Source organism: Sprattus sprattus, assembly GCF_963457725.1.
Source record: "Sprattus sprattus genome assembly, chromosome: 1".
NCBI classification, from domain to species: domain Eukaryota; kingdom Metazoa; phylum Chordata; class Actinopteri; order Clupeiformes; family Clupeidae; genus Sprattus; species Sprattus sprattus.
Window position 1 is genome coordinate 25,235,144 of NC_137920.1, and position 27,500 is coordinate 25,262,643.

The window sequence follows — 27,500 nt, forward strand, 5'->3', positions numbered from 1 at the left end:
GCCGCCCCGGCCCTCAGGCTCTTCCTATTGAGATGTCACTTTCGCTACGGTGGGGAGGAGGAATGCAACAGGCTCACTAATCCACACACACACACACACACACACACACACACACACACACACACACACACACACACACACACACACACCTCCACTGTTCTTATCATACATTCTCTCTCCGAGACAGGGTGGGGTAGGGAGGGGTCATCCAGGCGGACGTCTTTGGGGCCGGAACTGAACACGAACACACACACACACACACACACTATACACACACACACACACACAATCATACACACACACAGAGACACATACACACGCACACTTTACATACACACACTATACATACATACACACACACCCTAAACACACACACACACCTACACACATACACAAACACAAAACACACACACACAGGCCTCAGGGTCGGGTTAAGACCCCTGCAGCGCTCCACCAAGCGCGAGTCACAGAAGGTTATCAGATCCTGATCCTGAGGGCCCGCTTGGGTTTGGGAGGGTTAATCCCTCTACCCTGCCTGCCTTCAATGGCAACGTTAGGAGAGGCAGTGTGTGTGTGTGTGTGTGACAGTGTGTGTGAGAGTGTGTGTGTGAGAGTGTGTGTGTGTGTGTGTGAGTGTGTAGTGTGTGTGCAGTGTGTGTGTGTGAGTGTGTATTTGGGGAGTGGGGAGAGGGATGACTGGGTAGAGGTGAGGACATCTTAAGGAGCAGATGACATCGGTGAGGCGAAAAGCCTTAAGCTAAATCAGGTCACGGGAAGGCTAGTTTTCTTTAATAGGGCTTGTCTGTCAGGCCAAGAGCCTCAAGCCGACATGGAGCTAATACTGGCTCGGGTACAGACAGGGGCACGGTCATCTGACAGCGTTTACGGAAGCAGCGTCCACATCCCCCTGAGAGAGATGAGGGTGTGTGTGTGTGTGTGTGTGTGTTGGGGAGGTGGGGGGGGGGGGGGGGGGTGTTACTTGAGTATAAGCCATTTTACCACCCAAACACAAAGAGGGGTTTTAAATCGCCTCGCCTTCCACCGATTGTAATTTGCGCTGAGATTGACGTAACTGGGTCAGCTGTCTGACCCCCCAACCCCACCCCACCAATCCCGCCACAACAACCTTACTGAGTCCAGTGGGCCCCCAATTCCAGTCACACGGTAGCTTCCATTAGCAAGAACAATAAACCCCCCGTCAAAAAAAAGGGGCCACTGTACTTTGACCTCCCCCCACAAACACCAACAGTCCATCTGTCAGCACCTACGTGGGGGGGCATGGTGGTAGTTCTGTAAGCTTCCATACTGTACACAATGACACAGAATCCCCTTTACTCTCTCTTATTGGATTCTTATTCACTTTTTGCCTAAATGGAAATAAACATATTAGCTTGGACCGAGCCATACCAATTTCCAGCCAATCAACATGTTGCTTCAAGACAAGGCAAGGGAGGGGTGTAATTTGATTGGCTGTCGAGCTAAAACATCCCCTTTTGCCAGTGACATGAACTATGCCTTTAAGGACATCCTACCCTTGCACTGGGTTCTGTCATCGGTCATCAGTTTTTTTTATACCATTTTGTGCACGAGGTAGACAGACAGAGACTGATGGAAAGAATGCCAATCAAATCACAGGGCTGTACTGTCATGGTTACAAAGTTTTCTGTTTTAGAGTTTGCAACGTTACCGTGGGCATTTTGGAGGAGTGTTAATTAAAATTGATTGACATGACATTCTCGTGACTTCAGTTTAGCCCTACCCGAAAAAGTTCTTGCAACAGCAATTCCCATGACACCCCCACACACACACAAATAATCACTGATAGGAATCAGCATTGGTGTTTTGAGTGTGAGCAAATGTGATTGAACTCTGTGTGTGCGTGTGTGTGTGTGTGTGTGTATGTGTGTGTGTGTGAGAGATAGAGAAAGTGTGAGAGACACACTACAGCAACATGACGTCAAGTCATTGCATGTCATCCATGTAGAACGAGACACCAAACAGTTCACATTCAGCAGACAACAGGGCAGTGCCTACTTCATCAACCATGAATACGCATGAATAACATTCACACAAACAAAAAGACAATCCGGATCACCGGTCCACTGACTAACCGTGGTGTGTGTGTGTGTGTGTGTGTGTGTGTGTGTGTGTGTGTGTGTGTGTGTATATGTGTGTGTGTGTGTGTGTGTGTGTATGTGTATGTGTATGTGTATGTGTGTATGTGTGTATGTGTGTATGTGGCATATGTGGGGAGAACAATGTAGGCCACACTGCCTCTGTGGCTTCACAGTTCATTGAATGTACAGTTGAAGACGTACAAAACACAGTATGGAAAACAGAGCAAACCAACAACACAGTTGACCAGACCGACACACATGGACGACTCCAAGCCACAACTGACACATGGACATGGGGAGCAAGGTAAGGCCTGGCTGCTTGCAACTAATGATGTTAATGTACACCCAGCATTAGCTACAAACACACACACTTATCGTGTTTACCCAGCATTAGCCACACACACACACACACACTGATGGTGTTCACATAGCATTAGCTACACACACACACTGATGGGCTGCCCAGGCATACTAAGGGCAGAGCACATATTTACATGTGTCATTCATTCAGGAAATTCACCACAAGGCCAAGCACTTGCAACAAATTACACTTGGCGTTTAAAATCTGCAGTGCAGTCCTCGATTGTAATCCAATACACTTTTGTTCAAATTCAGCAAATTGCCCCTCACGGTCCTCTAGCTGTCTGCTCAGTGTGTGCACTCAAAAAAATCCAATAAATAAATAAAAAACCTCTGTAAATGGGAAAACAAATATAGTGGCTCGGACTAAGCCATAAACAATTCCAGCCAATCAACACATTGCATCAGGAGCACCGAAAGGAGGGTTGTAATTTGATTGGCCGTTTAGCTCAAATATTGAAAACCACAATTGTGGATTAACCCTTTTACTGCCTGGTGCTGGTGCATTGTGCGATTGCAAATACTGTAAACGGCCTAGGCGTTCTGCAAGTGGGGCAGATTTTAGTTTAAAGCCACTAGCGAAGCTTCAGACATGGGCGAGAACTATCGACTGTTTAGAAAAGCACCTCAGAACACCTGCACCCATCATATGAGGTCAATTCCATTTCTTAATGTCAGTGGCCTCTGGTCCATGCCTGGTTTCTGCCCACTCCATATGTCCTCAGTAGTCTGCTTGGTTTGTTTTAGCTGTTTGCCAGCAGCATGATGCCCAGCATTATGTGCAAGTGTGCCAAGTCACCTGCCATTGCAGGAGGGGACCTGATATCCTGTGATGCCAGAGACCGTAGATCACTCAGGTCGAATCCAAGGCTGATGAGTGAAAACAAGAGAAAAACAAACCTCAACATGACAATTATGCTGTAACATTTGACGCACTACCAGAGACCAGTCAAGGCAGGTCTCTTCTTCGACAAAAAGGTGATTACTCATCGTCCGTTGCTGCTCGATAGTGCAAATGTGTTGCGAAACAAAGACACTGTTCATTATACCTGAACAACAGATCCTGTGTGTGTGTGTGTGTGTGTGTGTTCTGTTTTCTTAGTGGAAGTGATATTCCATAAACAACGCTCGGTGTTAGCGGTGTAATCAACTCTGTGGTCTCTGACTGAGCTCCAAAAAATACATTTAGTCTTTTTTTGTTTCTCTCTTATTTTGACAAGTTCACCTATCACCTGTGATTAGTCTCGCCGCACCACCCCCAGGTGCAAACGAAAATGTTTACAGGCAATTACAACCCGGCGCAGGGTTAGTGAAATTCTTTGCGCTTTCAGACAGACTCAGGGCTTATCTGTCTCTTCGGCTTGAATCCGGACATGAAAATAACTAAACCAGACAAACAAGTAAAAGAAGAAGAAACGGGGGGAGAACGAAAAAAAGAAGCTTTACCGTCACAGAAGCTTTGGCCTGGGTTGCGTGGAAGTGGAAGAGTTTTTATTTCTTTTTGGTTAATGAGAATGATGCAATGAGGTCTGATCACCAAACAAGAGGATACAGAGCTGAGGAAAAGATAGGGGTGGGGGAGCCTCGGTAAATGTAAGGGGGTGGTGGGGGTGGGTGAGCCTCTGTAAATGGAAGGGGGTGGTGGGGGTGGGTGAGCCTAGGTAAACGTAAGGAGGTGTGGGGTGGTGGTGGTGGTGGTGGTGGGGGACCCTAGGTAAACGTAAGGGGGTATTGGGTGGTGGTGGGGTTTGGGTTCAAAGAACCTCTTGAGAATCTCTTTCTGTGCTCTTATTTGATGTTCCTGCTTTGAAATGGAGCACTCTTGAAACCAAAGGGTCTACTTAGGAACCGCCACAGACCGCTGGTCTTGTGCCCACCGTTCCCCGCTGGCAGGTTCAAAGCAGGTGGAGGAGGAGGAGAAAACAACGATGTGGGGGAAAAGCTTTTCAGTCTGCGCTTTGAGGGAAGACTACTTCTCATCAATCATCTTCCTCCACCACCTCTTACACCTCCACCTCGTCCTTTCTTTTCCAACGAGAACAGAGCTGGTCAAATGAATTTTGTAGGAGTGTGTACGTGTGTATTTTTGTGTGTGTGTTTGTGTGTGTGAGGGAGAAACCTATTTGTTGCATTTCATTTCTGTGTTTGTGAAAGCAGGAGATTGAAGAGTGTGTGTGTGTGTGTGTGTGTGTTTGGGGGTGGGGGGGTGGGTGGGGTTGATGTGGCCGCCCTGGCTGAAACCGAAATCTAAGGCAGACACACTCGACTGGTCTAATTTCATTGCTTTTGCAATTTTAAATATTGAAGGGGTTGTCAGCCAGCGTTCTTCCACAAAGCAGATGGAGGGGAAGGGGAGAGGAACATTCCATTGAGAAATAAAGGAGGGAGATAAGAGAAAGAGAGAGAGAGAGAAAGAGGGAGAGAAAGAGGGAGAGTAAAAAAAATAACAGGGAGCCAGAGACAGATACATGGCTAAAAGAGAGGCTTTCCAATTTTGTTCTTCATCACAAGTCAGAGGGCTTGAGACAGATGGAATATGAAAGAAAGCTGCACAGAGAAGACTTGTGGTCTTGTGAAGATGATCCGCAGACACACACACAGCAGACGGCATGCTGTTAAACATCTAGAGGGGAGAAGAAGTCGACACATGACGGTAACATTAAATGGGACCTGTGGGTCTGAACTGCCTTTGGTTCAGCAAAGGAAAGGAGAGAGATAGAGAGAGATTTCTAGATCTAGACTTGAGGAAGAGCAAATGCAGTTTGTATAGTGGGGGCCGTCAAAGCGAGAAAATTAGACAGATGAAAGGTATTGGGAGAAATGGATGGATAGATGAAGAGAGAAAGAGAGGATGAGATCTAGGAGTCGGTTCAAAGCTCGGGTAGAGCAGAGAGAGGATGGGATCTAGAAGTCGTTCTAAAGCTCGGGTACAGCAGAGAGGGAAGGGAAGCCATGTGGTGTTGAAAAGGGCTCGGGCGCATGGCGGCACGGGTGATGGTGTCAGGTGTCAAGACAGATGGCTGTGAGTTTCTGATAGGGTTTTGCCAGGAGCCTCTTGCACTCTCCAGGGCCTCTGTGCTGCTAGGCAGAGAGGGAGAGAGGGAGAGAGGGAGGGAGAGGGGGAGGGAGAGAGACAAACAGACAGAAAGAGAGCAAGAGGGAAAGTAATAAAGAGAGAGGGAGAGATAGAGAGAGATAGAAAGATATAAAGAGATAGAGAAAAAGATAGAACGATATAGAGATAGAGAGAGAGATAGAAAGGAAGATAGAATGATATAGAAAGATAAAGAGAGAGATAGAAAGATAGAGAGAGAGATAGAGAGATACGAATGGATGAATGCCTGGTGCTGCTAAGCATCACAAAGGGTGCTGAGAAATCATAAGACTGACACTGAGCTGAACTAGTCTGGGTGGGGTTTGCTTAGGGTAGAAGTGCAGCTAGAACAGATTAATTGCTTTTTAACCATCCTGTCCCGTATTACTTTTAATGCTCGCCACACACACACAAGTACACGTCGAACATGATGTCAGCGCACAAAGCAGACCTTTAATCTCGCAGCTTCTGAGAAAGTAACTAGGCCCTTGGTCTGCAATGCTTTTACAAAGGTATGGAAATCAGGGCAACGTTGATGGGTTGTGATGGGTCTGTGACATCATGGGCAACTCGTGCAGGGTTAGCAGATCACGGGCAAAAGAGATCACCACAAGGTGCACGTTAAGATCATATGGCCAACTAGACGGCTGAACTAATAAACAAATAAATACGCAGGTTGTTTTATGGTTATGTATAAACAAATAAATCCGTAGGACGTGTTTTTTGGCATTCCACAGCACAGTTGAGTGAGCACAGTAGACACACAGCCGCTGACACCCTGGCAGTTTAGCCCCCGGCTCTGCGCTAAGACAAACAAACGTGTGACTAATGGGACGACGGTGGGATAAACATGTTTTCTACCGCGGCTTCACCGTCTCCAGTCAATTCAAACCGCCTGACAGTGGCAGGAAAGAAAAATGTGATTCATGTCGGATGTCACCGAAGTTGGTGGAGCGAACACGAGCAAGTACGATCGCGCTGGCGTTAGCCATTTCAGCTGTCTACGGAGATAAGGAGCCCCCGCCTGCACCGCTGCTCTGCTTCGGCATCCTTCCCATTCCCTGGGCAGGGAGAGCAGAGGCTTTGCCAGGTGATGCCAGATCTCTTTAATCTTAGTCAGCACAGAGAGATAATGGATCAGGCTCACTCTCAAACTTGCTATTGCCCAGGGGCTCTGCATTAACCTCGACAGGAGTCAGGACTTTGTCGTTAAGCACCTAACCGCCCTTCCTTTTGTGAAATGCTCTTGCAGAGTACTTAAAGACTAATTAACTCATTAACTGCATTATCCTGGAGTGGAAGAGGATTGAGCAAGTGCCAGGGAAGTCTCCCAACTCACCTACCTGGGAGGAGTCAAAGGGAGAATGTGACAGGGTACCAGGCTGAGGGTGGATTTGGGGTGGTGGCAGCAATGGTCGTAGGGTGGCAGGGGAGTTAGTGACCGGGTGACTGGGTTAGCTCAGAGGTCAAGAGTCAAGATTAGTCTTTTGCCACGCAAAAACACCTGAAGGCACTTTCGGGACAGGCCAGAGCAGTGCTTTGCTTGGGGCACGAAGGATGTGATGACAAACCAAAAAAAACACGGCAACCGTAAGCACAGCAACCGTAAGCACGGCAACCAGAACGGAGTGCTGCTTCCTGTCGGCAGACGGCGATCAGCCCTTGGCTGGCGTCTCTGGGCAGGCAGCAGCAGATGGCTCGATATAATCCGCCGCCGGGACCTGTGCATTCCCTTCGCCACTAGATACCCTAACCCACCGGCTGGGAGAAGGAGGAACAAACACACACACACACACACTTCCACACTCACAGAAAAAAAGCCATTCTGATCTGATCAGACACCTGATCCAAGACTGCCACTGATGTAAGAGCTGTCACCATACCCTCTCAAAACAAGAAGGGCGGAACTAAAGCCGAAAATGTCACTTAGACTTAATTTCATACCGGGGATTATGTTATGCAGGTTCTGTTTTCCAGCCCAGTGACGACCGACTCCTTCACCAACATCTCTTTAGAAATAGTCTGTTATAAATGTCGACTTAGCACCACAAGGTGACTATGAAAGACTTTTAATTAACACTTGAGGAAAGATGGTTGTGTACTTTCGCATCTTTTGACAATGTGCTCAGTAGGGCTTCTTGTAATTCAAACGGGAACGTGTTTATGCCACTCTGCAGGAACAGCAAGGCGCTGCCAGCATGACGGACAAAACACCAACACCTGGGTCACACAAACTGAAAGACTGGGCTCATTCATTGAGGTGTGAAATGTTGAAGGAATGATTTAGGGTGAAAAAAACAAAAACCCAAAATGAATGTCAAAAAAGCCCCCCAGAAAGGGAGGGGGGGGTTCACGTTCCTTGCTGATGAAAAACTTCCCCTGTGATTGTACAAAGTGATGAAAAAAACATCAGCATGTCACGCTGCACTACACTGACAGAGCCCTTCCACGTGAAATATTTAAAAGGCAAGAACACTGCTCCTTCTTTTTCTCAGTTCCTCCCGTTTCCGGCCAAAGTCGTTCAGAGGAGCACTGAAGCGGAGGGGCATCTGAGCCCTGTGGGACGAGTGTCCTGCAGACCCTGTTTGGAGGAACCTGATTAAAAAGCACTGGGATTTCATTTCTCCCCTATTAACTCCAATTATGCAAACGGTGCGCATAATCTCCCCCGCCACCCAGCTAGCGCTTCGGCCTGGCACCGACCCGGTTGGTTCTGGGCAAGTCGTAACCAAGCACCTTAACACACTATGATATTTACACACACACACACACACACACACACACACACACACACACACACACACACACACACACACACGCACACAGAGCAGAGGTGAGACACATGTACAGAAGAGAGGGTCGAATGGGAACGAATGAGGAGGGGATAGTCAGAGGGGAGGAAATATGACAGACAAAAAAGGAAAGAAAAACAAACACCCTGGAGGAGAAGGAGGGAAGAGAGAGAGAACGCCAGAGGGATAAAGACTGAGGGAGGGAGAGTGGGAGAGACCGCTTTCACTGACTCATAAACACGTGTGTGTGTGTGTGTGTGTGTGTGTGTGTGTGTGTGTGTGTGTGTGTTTGTGGAGAAGAGGGGAGAGAACGCCAGAGGGATAAAGATTGAGGGAGAGCGAGTGGGAGAGACCGTTTTTACTGACTCATACACAGAGAAGGAAATGGGCAATGATGCATGTTTCAGAATGCTTTGATATTGTGTGTGTGTGTGTGTGTGTGTGTGTGTGCGTGTGTGTGGAGAGAGGAGGGGAGAGATCCATTTTTGTACCCCTTTCACGTGTAACTTGCCATTTCCCAAATCTGTCATTTCCCAAATCTGTCATTCCATTTTTCCACTTCAGCTGGGTAACCCATTACACAGATAGAACAGAGAGACAGAAAGAGAGATAACAAGACAGACAGACAGACCGACAGATCGCAGCCTCTTGCTAATAACATGTTTACCTCTGCATTCAAATAGTTCAGGACCCTCCAACACAACACAACACAATACAGGAAGTGCAGGCGTCTCAGCAGAGGTGCCTAGCCCGTCAGCGAAACAGGGAGAAGCTTAATTAGTCTCATTCAGTCAAGACAAGCATTGTGACTGCCTACTGGGCGTTTGCCTGGGAGACTTTCTCACAGAGCTGCTGACAGGTGCTTTCCAGTGGGGTGGGAGGCATTAATCTCCAGACAAAACACACACACACACACACACACACACACACACACACACACACACACACACACACACACACACACACACACACACACACACACACACACACACACACACACACACAGACACACACACACACACACACACACACACACACACACACACACACACACACACACACACACACACACACACACCTCAGGCTTGTTGTTTCGCTCCAAGGTGACAATACAAAGGGAATTGATTTGCACCCTCAGAGGGGGCTAAGATGCCCGTCAACCGGCTGCGTGCCGTCAGGAAGTAGCGGCATTTGTCTTGAGGGAGCCACCCAGGCAGTCCATCCCCCCACCCCCATCACCCCCTACACTTCTAACTCAAGATGGAAAAGTTTAAAAAAAAAATAACAGCTATTCATTCTATTGTGTTGATAAGTTCCTCCACTTGAAAGAAGGTCTTACTTGCCTTCACTTGAGATTACTGAAGGTTGCCTAAATGCAATTTCATGGGGAGCTTCAAATGACAAAAAGTAATATCCCTGCTGATATGCTAAATCAGCATGCTGCTGGAGAGATGAAGCTACAATATTTGAAATCTAGAAATCCCGCTATACTCGGGCAGAGATCTGAAAACAACCCTCTCCCATCCTCCATTCCCTTCCTTTCTCTCCTCCCCCAAGCCTATCACCTGTGTCTTGTGTTTGACCGGCCTGTTGAAAGCTCCATCCCTGACTTAAAGCTTCTCCTAGCCTCTGACTGCTCTTAGACCGAGGCTCCCCGAGAAACGTCTGAAGGTAAAAAGTCTTTGTAGTACTGCCCAAGCTGTTCAACACAGGAGCCCTTGGGGACAGGTGTTAACATAAGATATGTTTTAGGCCAAATGTCACATGAAGAAGTGTTTAACGAACTGGACCGCACCTCTAAATAAACTAGCCTGTGACATATTTATCTGCTCTGAAGTTGAAAAGTCTTTGCGTAGGGTGCAAAGGAAATAGGTCACCTTCCGAGCTCACAGCGATGAAAGGCAAAATGGAGCACACGGGAAGAGGCGATATTTTCAGCCGTCTGAGATAAAGAGCTTGTGTTCCTGACTCACACCGGCTCTTAAGGGCGTCTCATACAGGCTGTGAATCAGATTGCTTTGTACGGAATTAAACAACGCGAGTAGTCACTGCACTCGTCGGGAAACTTGGACGCATGAACGGAACCTCCGTGAGCATAAGAATTAACAAGAGCACCATACCGGTGAGGGTAAATAGTCCCAGATTTTTTTAAAGGGCTTTCTGCCAAGATGATGATGGAGGCAACAGCTGGCTGTCAAGGTTACCAGTCAAAGAAAAAGAAAAAAAAGCACAGAGAACTTTCTTTTCTCTTTAGACCGTTACAAATTGACCGAGACGAATCCATTTCAGACCATGAGCTGGGTTTTCAACGCCATTGAGTAATGAGGTCTAGGGGATAATCTCCATTAATGACAACACTTTCCGCGTTAAATTAAACCAAAAATGAATACATTCTCAATTACTTCAGTAACTGCAACCGCTGCCGGTTGTTCAGTTTCTTACTAAAACATAATCCAAATGCAGCCATGTATACCAGGATGATCAACGTGACTCAAGAAACTATTCAAATAAACGGCAAAATATTCAAACTCAACCTATTGTTAACGTCACTTCGTCAGCGCTCTTGATCTAAACACTGCCCACATTATGCATTGATCTGCATTGGTAACGTATTGTTTCTTTTGAAAGAGTAGATGTGTTAACATTTAAAGTAGCCACTGACCATTTCTAGTCTGCAGAAAACTGAAAGCAAACATGCTGTTGCTCTTTAACAAACAACCCTTGCAACCCAAACGTAGGCTACGAAAACTGTCACCTGCAGAGCCAAACTACCACAAATACAAAGTTGCACATTTCCTTAATGAAACGAACTGTAACCACTCCAAAACAAACACAAAGTGTCTGTTTCACAGATAGGCTACTTCAACGTAACAACGTTGGGCATTAGGTAGGCTACATCGCCGCGTCTAGCCCCGGCGTTGTCCAGCCCTGTGGCTACATGTCTCAAAGTTAGGAGAAAGATATGATGACTTCGAAACACAAAGGAAAACGGCATAGTTTGGTCGGTTATTTGCAACTTTAGCCTACCTGTTATGCTGTGAGCGGCATATCCCACGCTATCCGAAAATACTTATTTTGTAATCCTAGTCGAAGCTCCGTTGAGAGCAAACAATGAAGCACTTAATTTCCCCAGACGGTGTAGTTCTCAGTAGCACCACATATCAACGAAACCGTGCCTTTCCTTGCGCTGACAGCACCGGTGGAACGCCCGCCCATATTTTACGCTGATTGGTTCTCATTCCGACAGACCCCTGTGATGTAGCTGTTTGGTGGTTTTCTCTGCTGTCCGTCAGTACTTCAAACTGTACTTACCAACAACGAGTGCTGAGGAGAGTCGCTGGATTGATAGAAGTAATTGGGCGTATGGTAGTTGCAAACACTTTAAAATTAAATAGGCACGAAACCAAATCAAGCACGTCCAACCTAAAATAATGTTAACTGTGTGGACCAATCATATTTTAAATTGGTACGCTAGTGGCCTCCTGCGGTGACATGGTGTAGTGAACGTGTCTCCAGTGTCTCATTTTAGGTTATGTGTAAGTAATGAAATCAGCTTCTCAGTGTGCTTATTAATGCCGTAGATGGACGTGTTCCGTCATGGAAGGGAAATGCTGAACTTCCCTAAATGTATAAGATGTCTGAGGGCAACCTTGGTCTGCCCAATTGGTCTGTTTTAGGTGCATGGTTCAACTTGTCAATGTTTGCGATTTTACACGCTCGAGTAAAATGTCAGGCTATTTTTAGTGAGTCCGTTTGATGACGACGAGGGAGAAGTACAAGGGCAAATAATTCGCCATAGGCTCGGTGGTATATGTTACCGGGCAATCACAGGCCAAAGTTATAACTATGGGCTATTGGAAATAGTCACTGTTTGAGATCATGATGCATAGCATAATGACAAGTCATTTTTTGCATGTTTCCTTTATTTTATCCCAAGGAAATGACAAAAGGAGAGTGAGAGAAAGAACAATGATCATATACGCTTTGAAAATGCAACGAGAGAAGTCTTCCATACAAGGATGTCTCCATGCTCTGTGACAAAAGAACCCTTTATGCAATGGGCATATTCAGCATCAACATATTCATCAATCTTTCTTCAGCTAGATAAAAAAAATCGGACAGAAAAGACAGCACGTTCAAATGAGCTGTCTCACTCATCAAACCCTGTAGGCCTTACAGCTTTCACACTTTGCAGTACGGCAAACTACCGCCTGTCTTACATGGTAAGCTAATTCTTACAGTGTTTTGTACAGGAGAATGCTGCCCTACAAAGCAAAAAGGCAGTAACTGCACAGAGCACTAAACTGAGAAAAATGACCTTAAAGTTATCTTGTTGTCCAGCCCAAGTAGTTGTGGGTAGATTATTGGACATGAGGCAGTATTGTTGCTCCATATAACCTTATTCTTTTCAGATATTAGTAATTTTATTATTTTTTGTATTTTAACCCCTTTTTACAGTTACTGTATTTTTGCTCTGTATTACTTTGTATTACTCCTACTTCCGAAGGTTCCATACCAAGTAAGAAGGCAGTAACTTAATACAGTAATGGCGTTTACTGCCTTTTTGCTTTGCTTTACTAGCAGTTTTTGTAGTTACTGTACAAACACCCAACAATTTTCTCCAAAACGACATACATTTGAGCTGAGATGTTTTGTTACATGACAAAGAATGCTTTGAATGTTACAAAAAACACAATAACTCATTTTCGCCAAAAAATGCAGTTACTGCCTTTTTGCTTTGTAGGGCAGAATGAGCATCCCTAACGCTCTCTGCGTGTACTTGCTTTTCAGTTTGCGCTGGTTATGCTAAATGTGCTCTGCATGACTTGTGGAAGCCTCAGGTCTGTGTGCTCTTCTGTTCTCCCGGGACGTTTCAGACCGAGCGGCTCGTCGCTGGGGTGGACAGCGGTGTAACCAGAGGGCCCCCTAGTGGCAGAAAGGGGAAATGGACAGTTTAGTCGGCTTGTTAACAACAACGACATACAACTTTTTATGCCAAAAAAGAATTGTGAAAGATTAGTGACAAGAGTTGTACTACTTAAGTCATGTCTTTTATGTCAAGCGAGGCAATAGTGCAATTGAAGTTACCCTTGCAATGTGAGCGTGAAGGCCACTGGTTCCTTCTTCGTATTGACAAAAAGATCATGAACGCTGCGACTGGCGGATTCTGTGAACACAACCAGCAGATGGCGCTCTTAGACCAAGGAGCATTGTTCATCGTTTGAAGGCCCAGTAACTAATTATATGGACCACAAAGCTGTTTTGTTCTTGTTCAAGGAAAGCCCCATTTCCCGGGTGTTTTTAGAACTGGATAGCCGTAAGAAAAATAGAGCTTCTGAGAAAACAACTGTTTGCATTTCTGACTATCCTTTGCTCTGATCACAAAGGAGTGTGTCTACACAGTGCATTGAAGGACACAAGTGGACCCCAAGAAAGGCTTCATACGGCAGAGACCAGAAAGAACATTTCAAGCTGAGGGTTTCGCGGATTACATTTGATAAGGTAAGTGAAATATTTTCAGATATTTACTGGAGACAATAAACAATAAATGTCAGACCATATAAACTTTTCTAGACTTCCTAGACTCAGATGGTAGGTTAAACTAGACAACAGATATATAGATAGACAGACAGACAGACAGACAGACAGACAGACAGACAGACAGACAGACAGATATATAGATATAGATAGATATAGATGGATACTGTAGATAGAAAGATAGATAGATAGATGGATAGATGGATAGATAGATAGATGGATGAATAGACAGACAGACAGACAGACAGACAGACAGACAGACAGACAGACAGACAGGTAGATAGATAAATAGCTAGATAGACAGACAGAAAGACAGACAGACAGACAGTCACAGACAGACAGACAGATTAATAACATGGTGATCTAAAGTTTACCGCTCACCTGATTTGCTCTTGAGAGAGAGAGCATTCTCCCCCAGCTCCAGTGAACACACTCCTCCAGGGCCACTGAGGCCCGGCCCCCGTGGAGCCTGATGCTGTGTGGAAACGCTGGGGGGGAGCTCCTCCTCACAGGCAAACACGTCACACCCTTCATGAGCCTGCTGGACTGCTGAATGCAGGGGAGGGCACTGGATCAGTGGTTCCCCTAGCTTCTGTAGCGGAAGTGTGCGTCTGGTCTTGCCCTTCGTACCCACAGGAGGAATTCTGTGTGCCTGAACTCCCTGTCTGTTACCATGGTTACCTTTACCATCCCAAATTCCCTTCAGCTCCTCCTCTTCCTCTTCAAATTCCCAGCGACCAGGCTGAATGGAATCCATACGATTGCCACGGGCCCTACTGTTGATCTCCTTAGAGCTAGCTGTTGTCCTGGATACTGGAGTGTCAGAACACACTGAACAATTGGCGTCAGCACAGACTACGATGCGACTGGTCTTACGAGCACTCAGCCTTCCACTCATACTGGACTTGCATTCTCCCTCGCTGACCCTGTCGCTTGACTTACCCAAGTTCACTTCGTTGGGCCTGTGATAAATGTGTCCATCAAGGTCCTTAATTTTAGTGTGAACACTCAGGCACTTGTGAAGACGGCCCATTGCTTCAACAGCAAAAATTTGGTTTTCTGAGACCGCAGCGCAACAGGGACGTTTCTCTGGTAGATGAACACTGGCTTTACTAGCGCTATCTTCATCATTAGCCTTCGTCTCCATCTCCTGGACAACATCCTCATCCTCACCACGAAAGGAGGAAGCGGTCAAAGCAATCGTTGACTGCGCGGTGGATAAGTCAGTTGTGCTTGGGGAATGGTGATGGTGGGAGCTAACAGTGGCACTGCTACTAACGGTGTTAATACTATTCCTTGTAGAGGACTGTGACGGGTCAGGAACCGTGTCTGACAGGGGATCTTCCTCGGGTCCCTGGTCCCATGGAGCCTCATGCTTTGCTTCTTCGACCGGGCTGAGGATGAACTGCTTCTGTTTGGACGCGGATGGAACCCGTGCTGGTTCTTGATGGGACACACATGGAACCCGTTGTGGTTCTTGATGGATAGCGGGCAAGGTTGTTGGACGAGGTTGTTGTAGTGGCTCTTGATGGGACGCACATGGAACCCGTGGTGGTTCTTGATGGATAGCGGGCAAGGATGTTGGACGAGGTTGTTGGTGTGAGGCCTGAGTATCACACTGAAAGCCAACAGCACTGATCTCAGGTTGTTGGTGTGAGGCCCGAGTAGCACACTCAAAGCCAACAGCACTGATCTCAGGTTGTTGGTGTGAGGCCCGAGTATCACACTCCAAGCCAACAGCACTGATCTCAGGTTGTTGGTGTGAGGCCCGAGTATCACACTCAAAGCCAACAGCCATGATCTCAGGTTGTTGGTGTGAGGCCCGAGTATCACACTCAAAGCCAACAGCACTGATCTCAGCGTGCACTTCGCTCGCTTTCCTTGGTGCATCGCAGACATTGAGAACAGGCGCAGACGCAAGCTGACCCAGATCTCTCGGCAAGTTGAAACTAAGCGTGGAGCCCATGGATAGATAACAGCATTGGCTCTGGATTTTTCTACTAGTGCTCTCAGCCGGGGTCTGCTGCGAGTCTGAGTGTAAGTGTCCGTGGCCGCTCGCATCTGCCACAGATCTCCCAGTCTGGACGGAGTTCAGAAGAAGAGGGTTCGGTTTCACGTAAACTTGCAGCTCTGTGTTGGTTGGTGAACACCTCTGCTTTCGGCGGCCCAGCGGCCAGGTGTCGGTGCGGTATGAGGCACTGCCGGGTCTACCGGCAGCGGTGGCTCTGGCTGAGTCGTCCAATCCAGCGATGCCAAGTGTGGAGCTTCTGCGTTGGTGCTTCCCTGGTTTCGTGATTTTCTCCCCCAAGCATGATGGGACGGCGGCCATTTTGGACAGCGTAGGAATGAAGACTGATGTCACTGCAGGCACAGAAGGAGAGTATGGAGATGATGGCGATGATGAAGATGATGACGAAGAAGTTGAAGATGATGAAGAAGAGGAGGAAGAGGAGGAGCAGAAGGAGGATGAAGGTGGTAATGATGGCAGGCACTCTTCCTCGTTGGTTCCAGCCGCAGAAACATCCTGACAAATCTTCTCTGGCATTTTGCTGCTGTCTGTTACATGCAGGAAAGTGCTGACCTGCGAAGAGACACAAGGCACAGAATAGAGACAGCATGAGACAAAGTAATCTCCAGCTGAAACCAACCCCTCAAGCCAACCTCACTGCATTGCACACTCTCAGGAAAAAGACAGGCTCAGGGGGCACTGTGGCAAAACCCGTAGCCCCGACCACATTCGGGCTTGATGCGGCCCGATGTCATTTCTCCTGTCCACTCCCCACCTCTTCTCCCTCTCATTTCCTGTCCCACTCATAACTTCAAGTATCGATTAAAGGCCAAAAAGCCCAAAAATGAATCTTAAAAAAAAAAAGACAGCCTCCAGCCAAACACTAAATTCTTCAGGCGTTATGAAAATCATATGGTATTGTTTGGGCTCCCAGCTGCAGTGACCGGTGACAACCACAGACGTGACTAATCCGATTGCATGCCACACTAATAAATCCTGCAGTCATTCGGGGCCCCAACCGTCCTTCACAGTACATACCTCGACTAATTGTTCCTCAAACCTCTCTACAACAACCCCCCTCCCCCCCCCCAAAACCCCAATGGGAACCATTTCAAAGTGTGAGGCGTCATGGAGACTCCATGGAAACTCGATTATGAGGTCATTTCTTCACCACGCCAACCAGGGGACGGGGTTGGGGGAGGTACAGACCAAGCTGAATTGTGTGCACTTAAGGGCTGACATCTGGGTTTCAGGGTGTACTTTAATGACTTTGGTGTGAGATTTATAGGGATGATGACCAAAACTTTTGCCATAAAGTGAGGGGGGAAAAGTGAAGATGGATTGGGGCTCTGATTTAGGTTGACTCCAAAATGTCTGCACCGCATTGGCCTTCACGTTCTCCTCGACGCAGGGTCCAAATCATTGCGATTCCAGAGGGGGAAAAAAGGATGTTTTTATGACTCATTTCAGCCAAAAGCTTACATGAAAACAGTCACTGTAATACGACTCTGATGTTCCTGTATCTTAACTGGTGGAGCCAGGAGCACGCATACTGAATACCATAGGTGTAGGCACAGGGCACGGAGACTGTCTACCGTGAGTCTCTTCAAATACATTTTTTCATATGAAAACAGTCACTGTTTTCATGCAAGCTTTTGGCTGACAGACTACGACTTCTTTCCTCCTGTTCCCATTCCTGTTGCTGATCTAGCATGGCCATGGGCTAACACCACATAGGCCTTAGGCTGAACTAGCAAAGCCGGGGGCTAACGCCACATGATCACCATGGTTACATTGGTCATCCCAAACACCCAGTTGAAACACCAGGTTGTATGATTCACTATCAATGACTCATGGAGCTTACAGACTGTATACTCTAACCATACACCTTTATTGTACTGCAATTTGCTTGGGACAGAAAATAAATGGAGGACGTGTCGATGGCTGACCCTGTGTGTGGGATCCTCAGATCAGACCTTTATACACGGGTGGCTTAAGTTACTAACTGTGGTATCTGCCTATACGCCTAGCACTTGCGGGTAATGCTTTCGAAGGCCTTGTTTTCTACACTGTCACCCAAGGCAAGGGTGGCTCTGCTTAGACAAGAGGCGCATGCTAAGTTTTTTTTCTTCTGATAAAGGGTGTCATTTTGTTCTGTATACTCTAACCATACACCTCTTTAATACTGTAATTTGCTTGGGACAGAAATTAAAATGACGACGTGTCGATGGCTGACCCTGTGTGTGGCCTCTGGTGAGTCCTCGGCGGGCGGCTCGGTTGGTTTCTGCACCTGGCTGATCCCTCGCTCCTCCTCGTCGAAGCTCAGGATGAGGCAGATGCTGTTACCCAGAGACCTCGTCACCTTGCCCGGGTCGTCGACGACGACACTGGAGACGCTGGTGACACTGGCTGAGCCTGGGTTAATGGGCGCCGTGGCAACTCTGGGTGCACTTGTGACACTGAGGCTGCTAGACACACTTCCTGTGTGCTTGTGCTCGGGACCCGATGGTTGGTTGACTGGTTCTTTGTCACTGATTGGCTGAGCTTGAGGTGCAAGATTCTCTACCACTCTTTGAGTCTCCGAGGGCCTTAGGCTTGCTGTCTTGTTTCCAGGGGCCAGGTGAGCGTCTCCGGAGCCTTCCGCCAGACCTGGTGCCCTCTTCCTCTGATTCAGTTGATCCTTCTGGGACCTCCAGTTGTCTTGGATCCATCCCAGCATGCTTTGCAGCTCGTCCGTTCTTTCCCTGATCTGGGTCAGAGAGTGGACAACGGTTCAGTGCTTGGGAGGTCGTCATGGTTACAGCAGAACTAGGTCAAGTAGTTATTAATATAAACTGCATGACAGCATAAAAGCAGGACCACTCACAGTTTTGCACGTGCACATTCTTTAGATATTGCATCATTCAGAACCACATTCATTAAACATTACTTGTCTTGAGAGGACAGTATACTACAGCTGTAAAAATGAAACATTGCTATATCCATTTTTTTCAGAAAAAAATAAGAAAAACAGGAGATGTTTCAATTTCTACCTAATGCAGACTACATGTCTGCTTACCAACCACAAACCCAAATATGGATACATAAGGGACCTGCCTTCTCACTCTCTCACACAAACACACACACACACACGCACACACACCACACACACACACACACACACACACACACACACACTCCCTCACACAAACACACACACACACACACACACACACACACACTTTCTCACACAAACACACACACACACACACACACACACTCCCTCACACAAACACACACACACACACACACACACACACACACACACACTTTCTCACACACACTCCCTCACACAAACACACACACACACACACACACACACACACACACACACACTCCCTCACACAAACACACACACACACACACACACACACACACTTTCTCACACAAACACACTCTCTCTCACTCACAATCTCAGACAGGTGATGGCCATCCTCCGTCAGTGTTTGTCCAGAGGAGGTGAGCTGACTGAACTCCTCCATCTTCTGCTGGATCCTGAGGTCCAGCTCTGACATCACCGATCCCTCTTCGTCCCGGCCCTGCTTCACAGACCCACTGGAGAACACGCAGGAGCGGGTGGTCTCCGCCCAGGCACTGCAGAGGGAGAGAGAGAGAGAGAGGGAGGGAGAGGGAGAGGGAGAGGGATGGAGTGGGAGAGAGAGAGGAAGAGGGAGAGAGGGAGAGGGAGAGGGAGAGAGAGAGGGATGGAGTGGGAGAGAGAGAGGAAGAGGGAGAGGGAGAGGGAGAGAGAGGGAGAGAGAGGAAGAGGGAGAGGGAGAGGGAGAGAGAGGGAGAGAGAGGAAGAGGAAGGGAGAAAGAGAGAGAGAGAGAGAGGAAGAGAGAGAAAGCGGAGGAGGCAGGCAGAGAGAGAGAGATGGAGGGAGGCAGAAAGAGAGAGAGAGATAAAGCGGGAGAGAGAAGTAGAGAGAGAGAGGGACAGAGACAAAGTCAATAGCAAGTTTATAGATATAAAATTGGGAAACAAGATGTAAATCTTTCTTATCCTGTCCTGTGCTTTGTAAAAAAATCCATTTGCGTCTCAGAACATTTGTCCTCTGACTGAAAGTGTTTTAACTCTGAGCGCTTCCATCTTCCTGTTTTCATGAATAAAGATGCAAAAAGTGAAAAGTGAGTGTAAATCGGCTCCACTTGCATCATGGCCAGGTATTTCTCGAAGAACTCCTGCAAGTGTCTGAACTTGCTCAGCCGTCCCCGGTTCTCCGCCTGGCTGCGGCCTACCTCCTCCCAAGCCTGCAGGGTCGCCTGGACCTCCTCCCCCAGGAGGAGTGCCTGCTCTGGGGCATGGCCTTGGAGATGGGTGGCCAGCTTCTCCATGTCTTCCACCTCCCCTTCCATGATATGGAAGTCAACCTGAAAGGGAACATTGCCGAAAACCCATGTAACCAACGTTTTTTCTGTCCAAGGTAAAACTGCTATTTGAGAACAGACAGTGGAAATCCACTGAATGAAGTGTTAGTATATATCTGGACACATAGGAGTATGTACGGAAATATCATTTCAAATATGATTTAATTATGATTTAATTCATTCAATCATTTAATGATTTAACCCCCTTTGGCGCCATCATAGTGGTGCTGCCGAAAACCCATGTAACCAACTTTTTTTCTGTCAAAGGTAAAACTGCTACTGGAGAACAGACAGTGGAAATCCACTGAATGAAGTGTTAGTATATTTGGACGCTTTTCTCCAAATGCTTTCTGTTTAAAACCTTGATATACTAAGCACCCTTGGGGCACCTAAATACTTTCATCATATATACACCATATACACCATCATCATATCATATTTACACCATATACACCTCCATCATATATACACCATATACACCACCATCATATCATATTTAAACCATATACACCTCCATCATATATACACCCTATACTCCACCATCATATATACACCACCATCATATACACACCACCATCATTTACAACATATACACCACCATCATATATATACCATATACAGCACCATCATTTATACACCATAAATACCACTATCATACAGTAACCACCATCATATACCTATACACCATATACACCACCACTGCTACATCACTGGAAATATAACTGTACTGTATATTGCACAACTGCACTACAATATCACTGTAAACATTACACAATATTACATATGGGCAGAGACGCTGAAAGGTCGTTGGGCGTTCTGACCTCAAGGTCGTCCTGCTGCTCCTGCAGGCTCTCCAGTCCAGTGAGGTCGGGGTCACAGAGGACGGCCATGTCGGACTCCAGGTCCAGGATGTCCATGCTGAGCTCGGCACAGCGCGACAGGTGTTCGTTGATGCGCAGCATCAGAGTGGACAACTGGGGAGAGAAGAAGAGACGAGGAGAGGGGAGGAGAGGGGAGGGAAGGGGAGGATTGGTGGAGAGTGGAGGAGAGGAGAGGAGGGGTGGGGTGGTGAGGGGAGGGGTGGGGTGGTGAGGGGAGGAGGAGGAGAGGAGGGGAGGGAAGTGGAGGATTCGTGGAGAGGAGGGGAGGGGAGGGGTGTTGAGGGGAGGTGAGGAGAGGAGGGGAGGGGAGGTGAGGAGAGGAGGGGAGGTGAGGAGAGAGGAGGGGTGGGGTAGAAACATGGAGAGTGCGATATAGATTTAATTAAGGTTTGTTTTTAATTAAGAGGTGTGACCATATGTGTGATATGTCTCTGTTCTTTTGGCTTTTTAGCATCTGTGAAGTGAATACACACACACACACACAAGCACAGACACACAAAAGCACAAATATTGTGAGCACATACAGTACATGTACATTGCTACAAACTCACACACACATGATGGACACACACTATGTGCACACCCAAAACCACCACACGAGTACACACACACTCACACACTCACACACTCACACACTCTCACACACAGACACACACACACATTCACACACACCCAAAACCACCACACACACACACACACACTCACACACTCACACACTCTCACACACACACACACACACATTCACACACACCCAAAACCACCACACACACACACACACACACACACACACACTCACACACTCACACACTCACACACTCACACACTCTCACACACACACACACACACATTCACACACACCCAAAACCACCACTCACACACTCTCACACACACACACACACACACACACACACACACACACTCTCACATTACACATACCAGATTCATGAGGTGCTCTGTCGCCTGATCATGTGCCAGGGGCTGCTTCCTCTCACTTCCTGTTTTGCCCAGGTCCACCCGCACCTCCAGAGTCTCCCTCGCCGTGACGCTGAAGCAGTTGGGCTGCTGTCCGCCGCTGGGACCATGAACGACCTGGAGTTGAAAACCGTACCAATTACATTTAGTCATTTAGTCATTTCGTCATTTAGCAGACGCTTTTGTCCAAAGCGACGTACAAGGGAGAGGACAGTCAAGCTAAGCGCAATGAAACCTGGTGTAACAATAAATACTGCTTTTTTTTTTTTCAAGAAATAGAAAACGACATAGAAGGAAAAAGAAGTGCGGGACTGTCACTGCTTAAGTGCAAGTTAAGCCAAGGTGCCAGTTAGGAAGGGAGGTGCTCTCTGAAGAGTTGGGTCTTCAAGAGCTGCTTGAAGGTAGAGAGGGACGCCCCTGCTCTTAAATGTTCAGTTCGGGGTGGATTTAATGCTAGGGTTGGGTTCGGTGTTCAGCTCAGTGTTCCCTTAGCGGGGGCGAAGCAGCAGCCATGAAAAGTCAAATCTAATAACAAACTAAGAGGCCTGCTGATATGAGTCACTCTTTGGCTTGATGAGTGTGTTTGCAAATGCCACGCTCTAATTATGCAGCAGGCCTCAAAGCCACAAGGAGTAACACACACACACACACACACACACACACACCCACACACACACACAATGAAGCACATATGGAAAAGTGTAGTTGCAAGAGCAACAGAGATAGAAGGGAGAAGGCGTACAGACAACCACTTTCACACACACACACACACACACACACACACTCACACACACACCAAGGGGGCACTGCATTCCTACCTGCCACATTCCATGGCTGTCCTTTTGCTCCAGGTGCTCCAGGAACTTTGTTAGCATTCCGGAATCACACTCCCCGACATTCCCAGGGGGAACTTTGGCCTCCGCGGAACCTTTGCTGCATTCCTCCCCCTCTAAACCCAACTCCACTTCTTCCTCCCCCTCCTCCTCCTTCTCCTCCTTCTTCTCTGCTGGTTTGTCCGAGGAGGTTCCTGGCCTCCCCTCTCGTCTCCTCAACAGCTCCCACAAGACCTCAACTTGCCCGAGCAGCTCCTCGATCTTTGGACAGCTCGGATCTTCAGACAGTTTCTCCTGGTCGAATGCCGTGGCAATGTTGTCCCTCAACCAGGATCGCGTCTAAGGTTAGACGACCAAGCAGAGGAATAAGATGTTTAAATAGAGATCTATTGATTTTGCACAAATAAAAAGATGTATATACTTATGTAAGATATGTCTAAATAGAATATCAGCTATCCAGACAAATACGTGATATAGAGCTGTTATTAATAATCTAATAGTGTAGTAAATATTATATAACTATATTATAGTGCTGTATCTTTTATTCTTTCTATATATTTAATTTCATGAATTACTGACAGTAAATATAGAACGACCTTTAAAAGGAAAAACTGTTTTTGTCTTTCTATGACTCACTCTCATTAGTGCTGTGTTTTATATAACTGATCCTCTCCCCAGTCCCACAGAAATACCCCGACATCAGAACTAATCAAAAGCAGATGTTTAAAACAACTTAGCCGCATAGGAAAGATGACGGGAATGATCAATGCTGACGTAGAAAAATAGAGACCTGTACTTTAGAATCTATTATTAAATGAACTGCTGGATCCAGTAGTTTGAAGGTAAACAGCACATTGTTATTGGATAGTGAACCACATTGAAAATAGGGAAAGGGTGGATTGTCAATTCTACGAAATCGTGTTACAAATGAGTCTTATTTACTTTCTCTTTAAATTAATGTTATGGTATTGTGTTAAACTTACTAATGCTGACACAGGACTCAGTTCTTCCAACTGAATCGTGTAAGATTAACATAAAGCAATAGAGCGTGTTCACAAGCGCAAAGGCAAATGGATTCCCACCAAAACGTTGATGTTTATCAAGCTCAGCCATTAGAATCAAGAATATGCTTTGTTTTTTTTAAATGTGCCAGACTTTATTGCCACCATGAAAATGCCAGGCATTGATAATGGACAATACCTGAGTGGCTCAACTGCTCTGTGTTCCCTAAAGTGATGAATACTTCTGAGTGTTGCAGGTTGCTGTATTCAAAATGTGTCATTTCTAGAAGCAATGTCATTTAGTCGCAGCGTAGCAATATTTTTAGTACAGATACTGTATACTGAAAACATTGCAATAAAGTATGGCACATTTCAAAACAAAACATATCCTAAATTCTATTGAGACAACTGAATTGTACAAAGTGTATTGTTCCTGTATAAGACTCAGTATGTGCCTGCTTATCAAACCTGCATAACACTATAATGTTGGAGTTACATGATTAAATGAAGAAATCTATAATCTATAATGTAACCTATTAAGTTGTGCCTGTTTTATAACTGAAAGAGAAATACTGTGTTGATTTAACACATTCAATTTAAAGTTACAGTATATATTTAGTTTTTTTCAGAGCCGCAAACTGGGTACCTTATCAGCAGATGTGGTGGATTCCTCAACCAGCTCGGAGAGTTTGCCTCGGTCTTCCAAGAGGACAGTGCTAGAGTCAGTCACCTGTTGCTTCCTGGGTAAAACCAGACAGAATCGGAATCAGAATCAGAAGCCAGACATCAGCAGCACCTTTACAGCATTTGTGCAAAACATATTTGAGATTATGTGTTGGACAAATGTCAACAGTTCATTGTAAGATGTCATCTTGGAGTGCATCTTGTAAGACGTTTTTTAGTTGAGTTTAAGTTTTTTAACAGCTTTTTTTTTGGTCATGTTGGTTTGTTTGTCATAATGCTTAAAAGAGTGTGAGGGAGAAGGCTGCAATGAGGCTCTTTGTCATTATTTGAATTTTAAGCGGAGCAACTTCAACTTTTATGACGTGTTTATCGTGGTTAGCTGCTATATAAATGACAAACTCAAGACATCTCACCACTCCACTGCCTCCTGTTCATGGTCAGTGGTGGCATCCTCCACCCTGGCATTGTTTTCTAGAACCGTGTCTGTCATTAACCTCCCTCTATCCCAAGAGTCAAGTGTATCCTGTGAGAAAAGACACACACACACACACACACACACACACACGCACACACACACACATGCACGCACGCACACATACACACACACACACACACACACACTCATACACGCATACACAAACATACACACACACACACACACACACACACACACACACAAACACACAGACACATATACTCACACATACACACACACACACACAAACACACACACACACACACACACACACACACACACACACACACACAGCAGTTGTTGACTATGTGAAGATGGCTACGGACACCTCTATAATCACTTCACTGGGCTCTTGAGGCTCTCCTTCATGTCTAATCTCAGCACTTGAATCAGTTGGCAGGAGGAGCTCAAAAAGGCTATTCGGAGCCGCCGCTTCGACTGACCTCAACCCCTTTGAGGCGGTTCTGCTCCTCTTTGATGTCTTTTCCCATGATTCCAAGCACCTCGGGTTCCGCGGCCACAGGGTTGCACGGCTCATCGTTGGCGGAACACTGCGGGAGAATATGAAGATCGTCCGATCTCTGGTTCCTGTTGGAAGACAGCAAATTGTTGTAATCATCGTAAGATTTCAGGAAGTGAGTGTTTGTATCATGTTTATTGTTGCTTAACTTAATACTTGACATATTATTCCGTCTCACTCTTTGGGAAGATTATTCTCTCGTGTTACCGGCCGGTTGCATAAGCATCACGTGGCTTCAGCTGAACATCTGCCACGCTATAACCGATAAGGATGATGCAGTGCATTGAAAAACTCCTTTGGAATTTCATGTTGTGGCTACAGCAGTTGTCAGCCTGCAGTGAAGGGGTCTTACACATCCAGGCCGAGGAGCTTCCATTTCCTACTTCGGGCCAAATGGACCCCCCCCCCCCTCTGAACCCCCCACCCCCACGCCACTCTTCCCTCCCCGAAGTTACATCAAGCATGTCGAAGGTCGAAAACAATCCACTCAAGCCATGACGCAAGGCTGAATCGAAGATAACCGAAAGCACTGATTCAGGAGAGCAGGAGGCTGTCAGTTATGTAACTGTGAATCAGTGAGTCTGAGTGAAGCAATATTGTTTTGGGTGGGGTTGGGGTTACAGAATGGGAGGTGGGAGGAGGCAGGATATGAGGTAAATGATGTCACCCCTTCCAACCTCGGTTAGCTCATGGTTTCAGGAAAGGGCTTTTTTTTGTTTTGTTTTGAAAAGGGGATGATAGCGCAGTTAGTCAGGACACACTGAAGGGTGGTGAGCATGAGCTAGTCACACGTGGAGCCTAGCAACAACACGCCACACGTTGTGAAGGCGAGACTCATGATATTTTCTCTGACCTCAGTTGTGCACTGAAGTAGTTGAGGACCGTTGTACTGAGCAAAGTCGGAGTACATCCTGGAGTTTCAGGGTATATTTCAAAAGGATATCATATTTCCATGGTTCCTTGACTGATCTATTGGGGTCTGTAAAAGCCGGGACACTATGCTCCGAAATATATTTGTCGTGAGCCATTTGTAATTCATTATCTGTAACTGCAGCTGCAAATGTTGTCACGTGGGTGAGCAGTGCACATTCAAAAGTCTTCCCACTCAGTCTCATCCACTTAACATTGCGGTCGGCCTGGCCATGTGCACCAGTGCAAAACTCGACACCCGCACAGCACAGCCAGCAATGGATATGTGGAGTGAAGTCGGCCTTCTTCCATTTACCCAAGAACTCACCCCGTTCTCTTTCCCAACTCAAAACCGCTCTTCCAAACGTTTGAACGGTTTCAGAATCCATCTGGACTCGATGCCAAACCCCAGACAGATCGATCATGGTAGAGAAAATAAAACTCTAAATGCAAGGTCTATTATGTGTTTATGTTACGTAACCACTGCAAAAAGATTCCTCAATACTCCAGTGCATTAATCAACATAATAAAGCCTATCAGCCTATGTTGGCTAAAGTGCCTGCGAAGTGTTTGTTGCAAAAGACGTTTCATAACACTGGCAGTGTCCTCAGAGTAGCCTTTCCCCCTTCTCGGTGTCAAAGTTAATCAGCTTCAGTATCTGGAAGATAAGCGTGGCTTATTCTCGTTGAGGTAAGCTCCGCTATTAGGTTTGTGCTTATTAGCCGGATGCGAGATAACCGCAGTCATTTCCTTTAAAGGACGTAAGAAGTATGAGATGGCCGATGAGTGTGTGGTGTGTTTGGTTGCTGGACAGTGATGGGGGCTAGACTACATCATACGTGAAGTATGCTTTGCCATGACCTCATCTCATTACCCCTCGACATCTGAGTGATGTTAGCGCTGGCACCA

The 27,500-nt window shown here is 46.6% G+C and overlaps 2 protein-coding genes across 2 annotated transcripts in view; both read right to left on the reverse strand.

The window, feature by feature from the left end:
• Positions 1 to 12,730: 12,730 nt before the first annotated feature.
• LOC308379838 (uncharacterized protein) lies at positions 12,731 to 15,854 on the reverse strand. Its single transcript, XM_080857100.1, has 3 exons — positions 14,283 to 15,854; positions 13,452 to 13,530; positions 12,731 to 13,289 (listed from the first exon to the last, which is right to left on the reverse strand). The coding sequence occupies exons 1-3, from the start codon at positions 15,697 to 15,699 to the stop codon at positions 13,151 to 13,153; spliced, it is 1,635 nt and encodes a 544-aa protein (XP_080713226.1). The 5' UTR covers positions 15,700 to 15,854; the 3' UTR covers positions 12,731 to 13,150.
• The window catches only part of LOC308368762 (uncharacterized protein), a gene marked incomplete at both ends in the record, with an annotated part of 16,286 nt that continues 4,516 nt past the window's right edge, over positions 15,731 to 27,500 (reverse strand). The window contains 11 exons of the mRNA XM_080843020.1: positions 15,731 to 15,735; positions 15,903 to 16,482; positions 18,146 to 18,658; positions 19,359 to 19,542; positions 20,102 to 20,319; positions 21,138 to 21,290; positions 22,134 to 22,286; positions 22,988 to 23,341; positions 24,650 to 24,743; positions 25,101 to 25,210; positions 25,606 to 25,750. Of these exons, the coding sequence (XP_080699146.1) occupies positions 15,731 to 15,735; positions 15,903 to 16,482; positions 18,146 to 18,658; positions 19,359 to 19,542; positions 20,102 to 20,319; positions 21,138 to 21,290; positions 22,134 to 22,286; positions 22,988 to 23,341; positions 24,650 to 24,743; positions 25,101 to 25,210; positions 25,606 to 25,750 (2,509 nt within the window). The remainder of the gene's footprint in view (positions 15,736 to 15,902; positions 16,483 to 18,145; positions 18,659 to 19,358; positions 19,543 to 20,101; positions 20,320 to 21,137; positions 21,291 to 22,133; positions 22,287 to 22,987; positions 23,342 to 24,649; positions 24,744 to 25,100; positions 25,211 to 25,605; positions 25,751 to 27,500) is intronic.

Coding starts and splice junctions, on each gene's coding strand:
- LOC308379838 (XM_080857100.1), bottom strand. CDS start 15,699: ATGGCTGTTGGCTTTGAGTGTGATACTCGGGCCTCACACCAACAACCT. Junction 13,531..14,282: donor CTCTCTCAAGAGCAAATCAG/GTGAGCGGTAAA, acceptor TTGTGTTCACAG/AATCCGCCAGTCGCAGCGTT. Junction 13,290..13,451: donor TTCACGCTCACATTGCAAGG/GTAACTTCAATT, acceptor TTCTGCCACTAG/GGGGCCCTCTGGTTACACCG.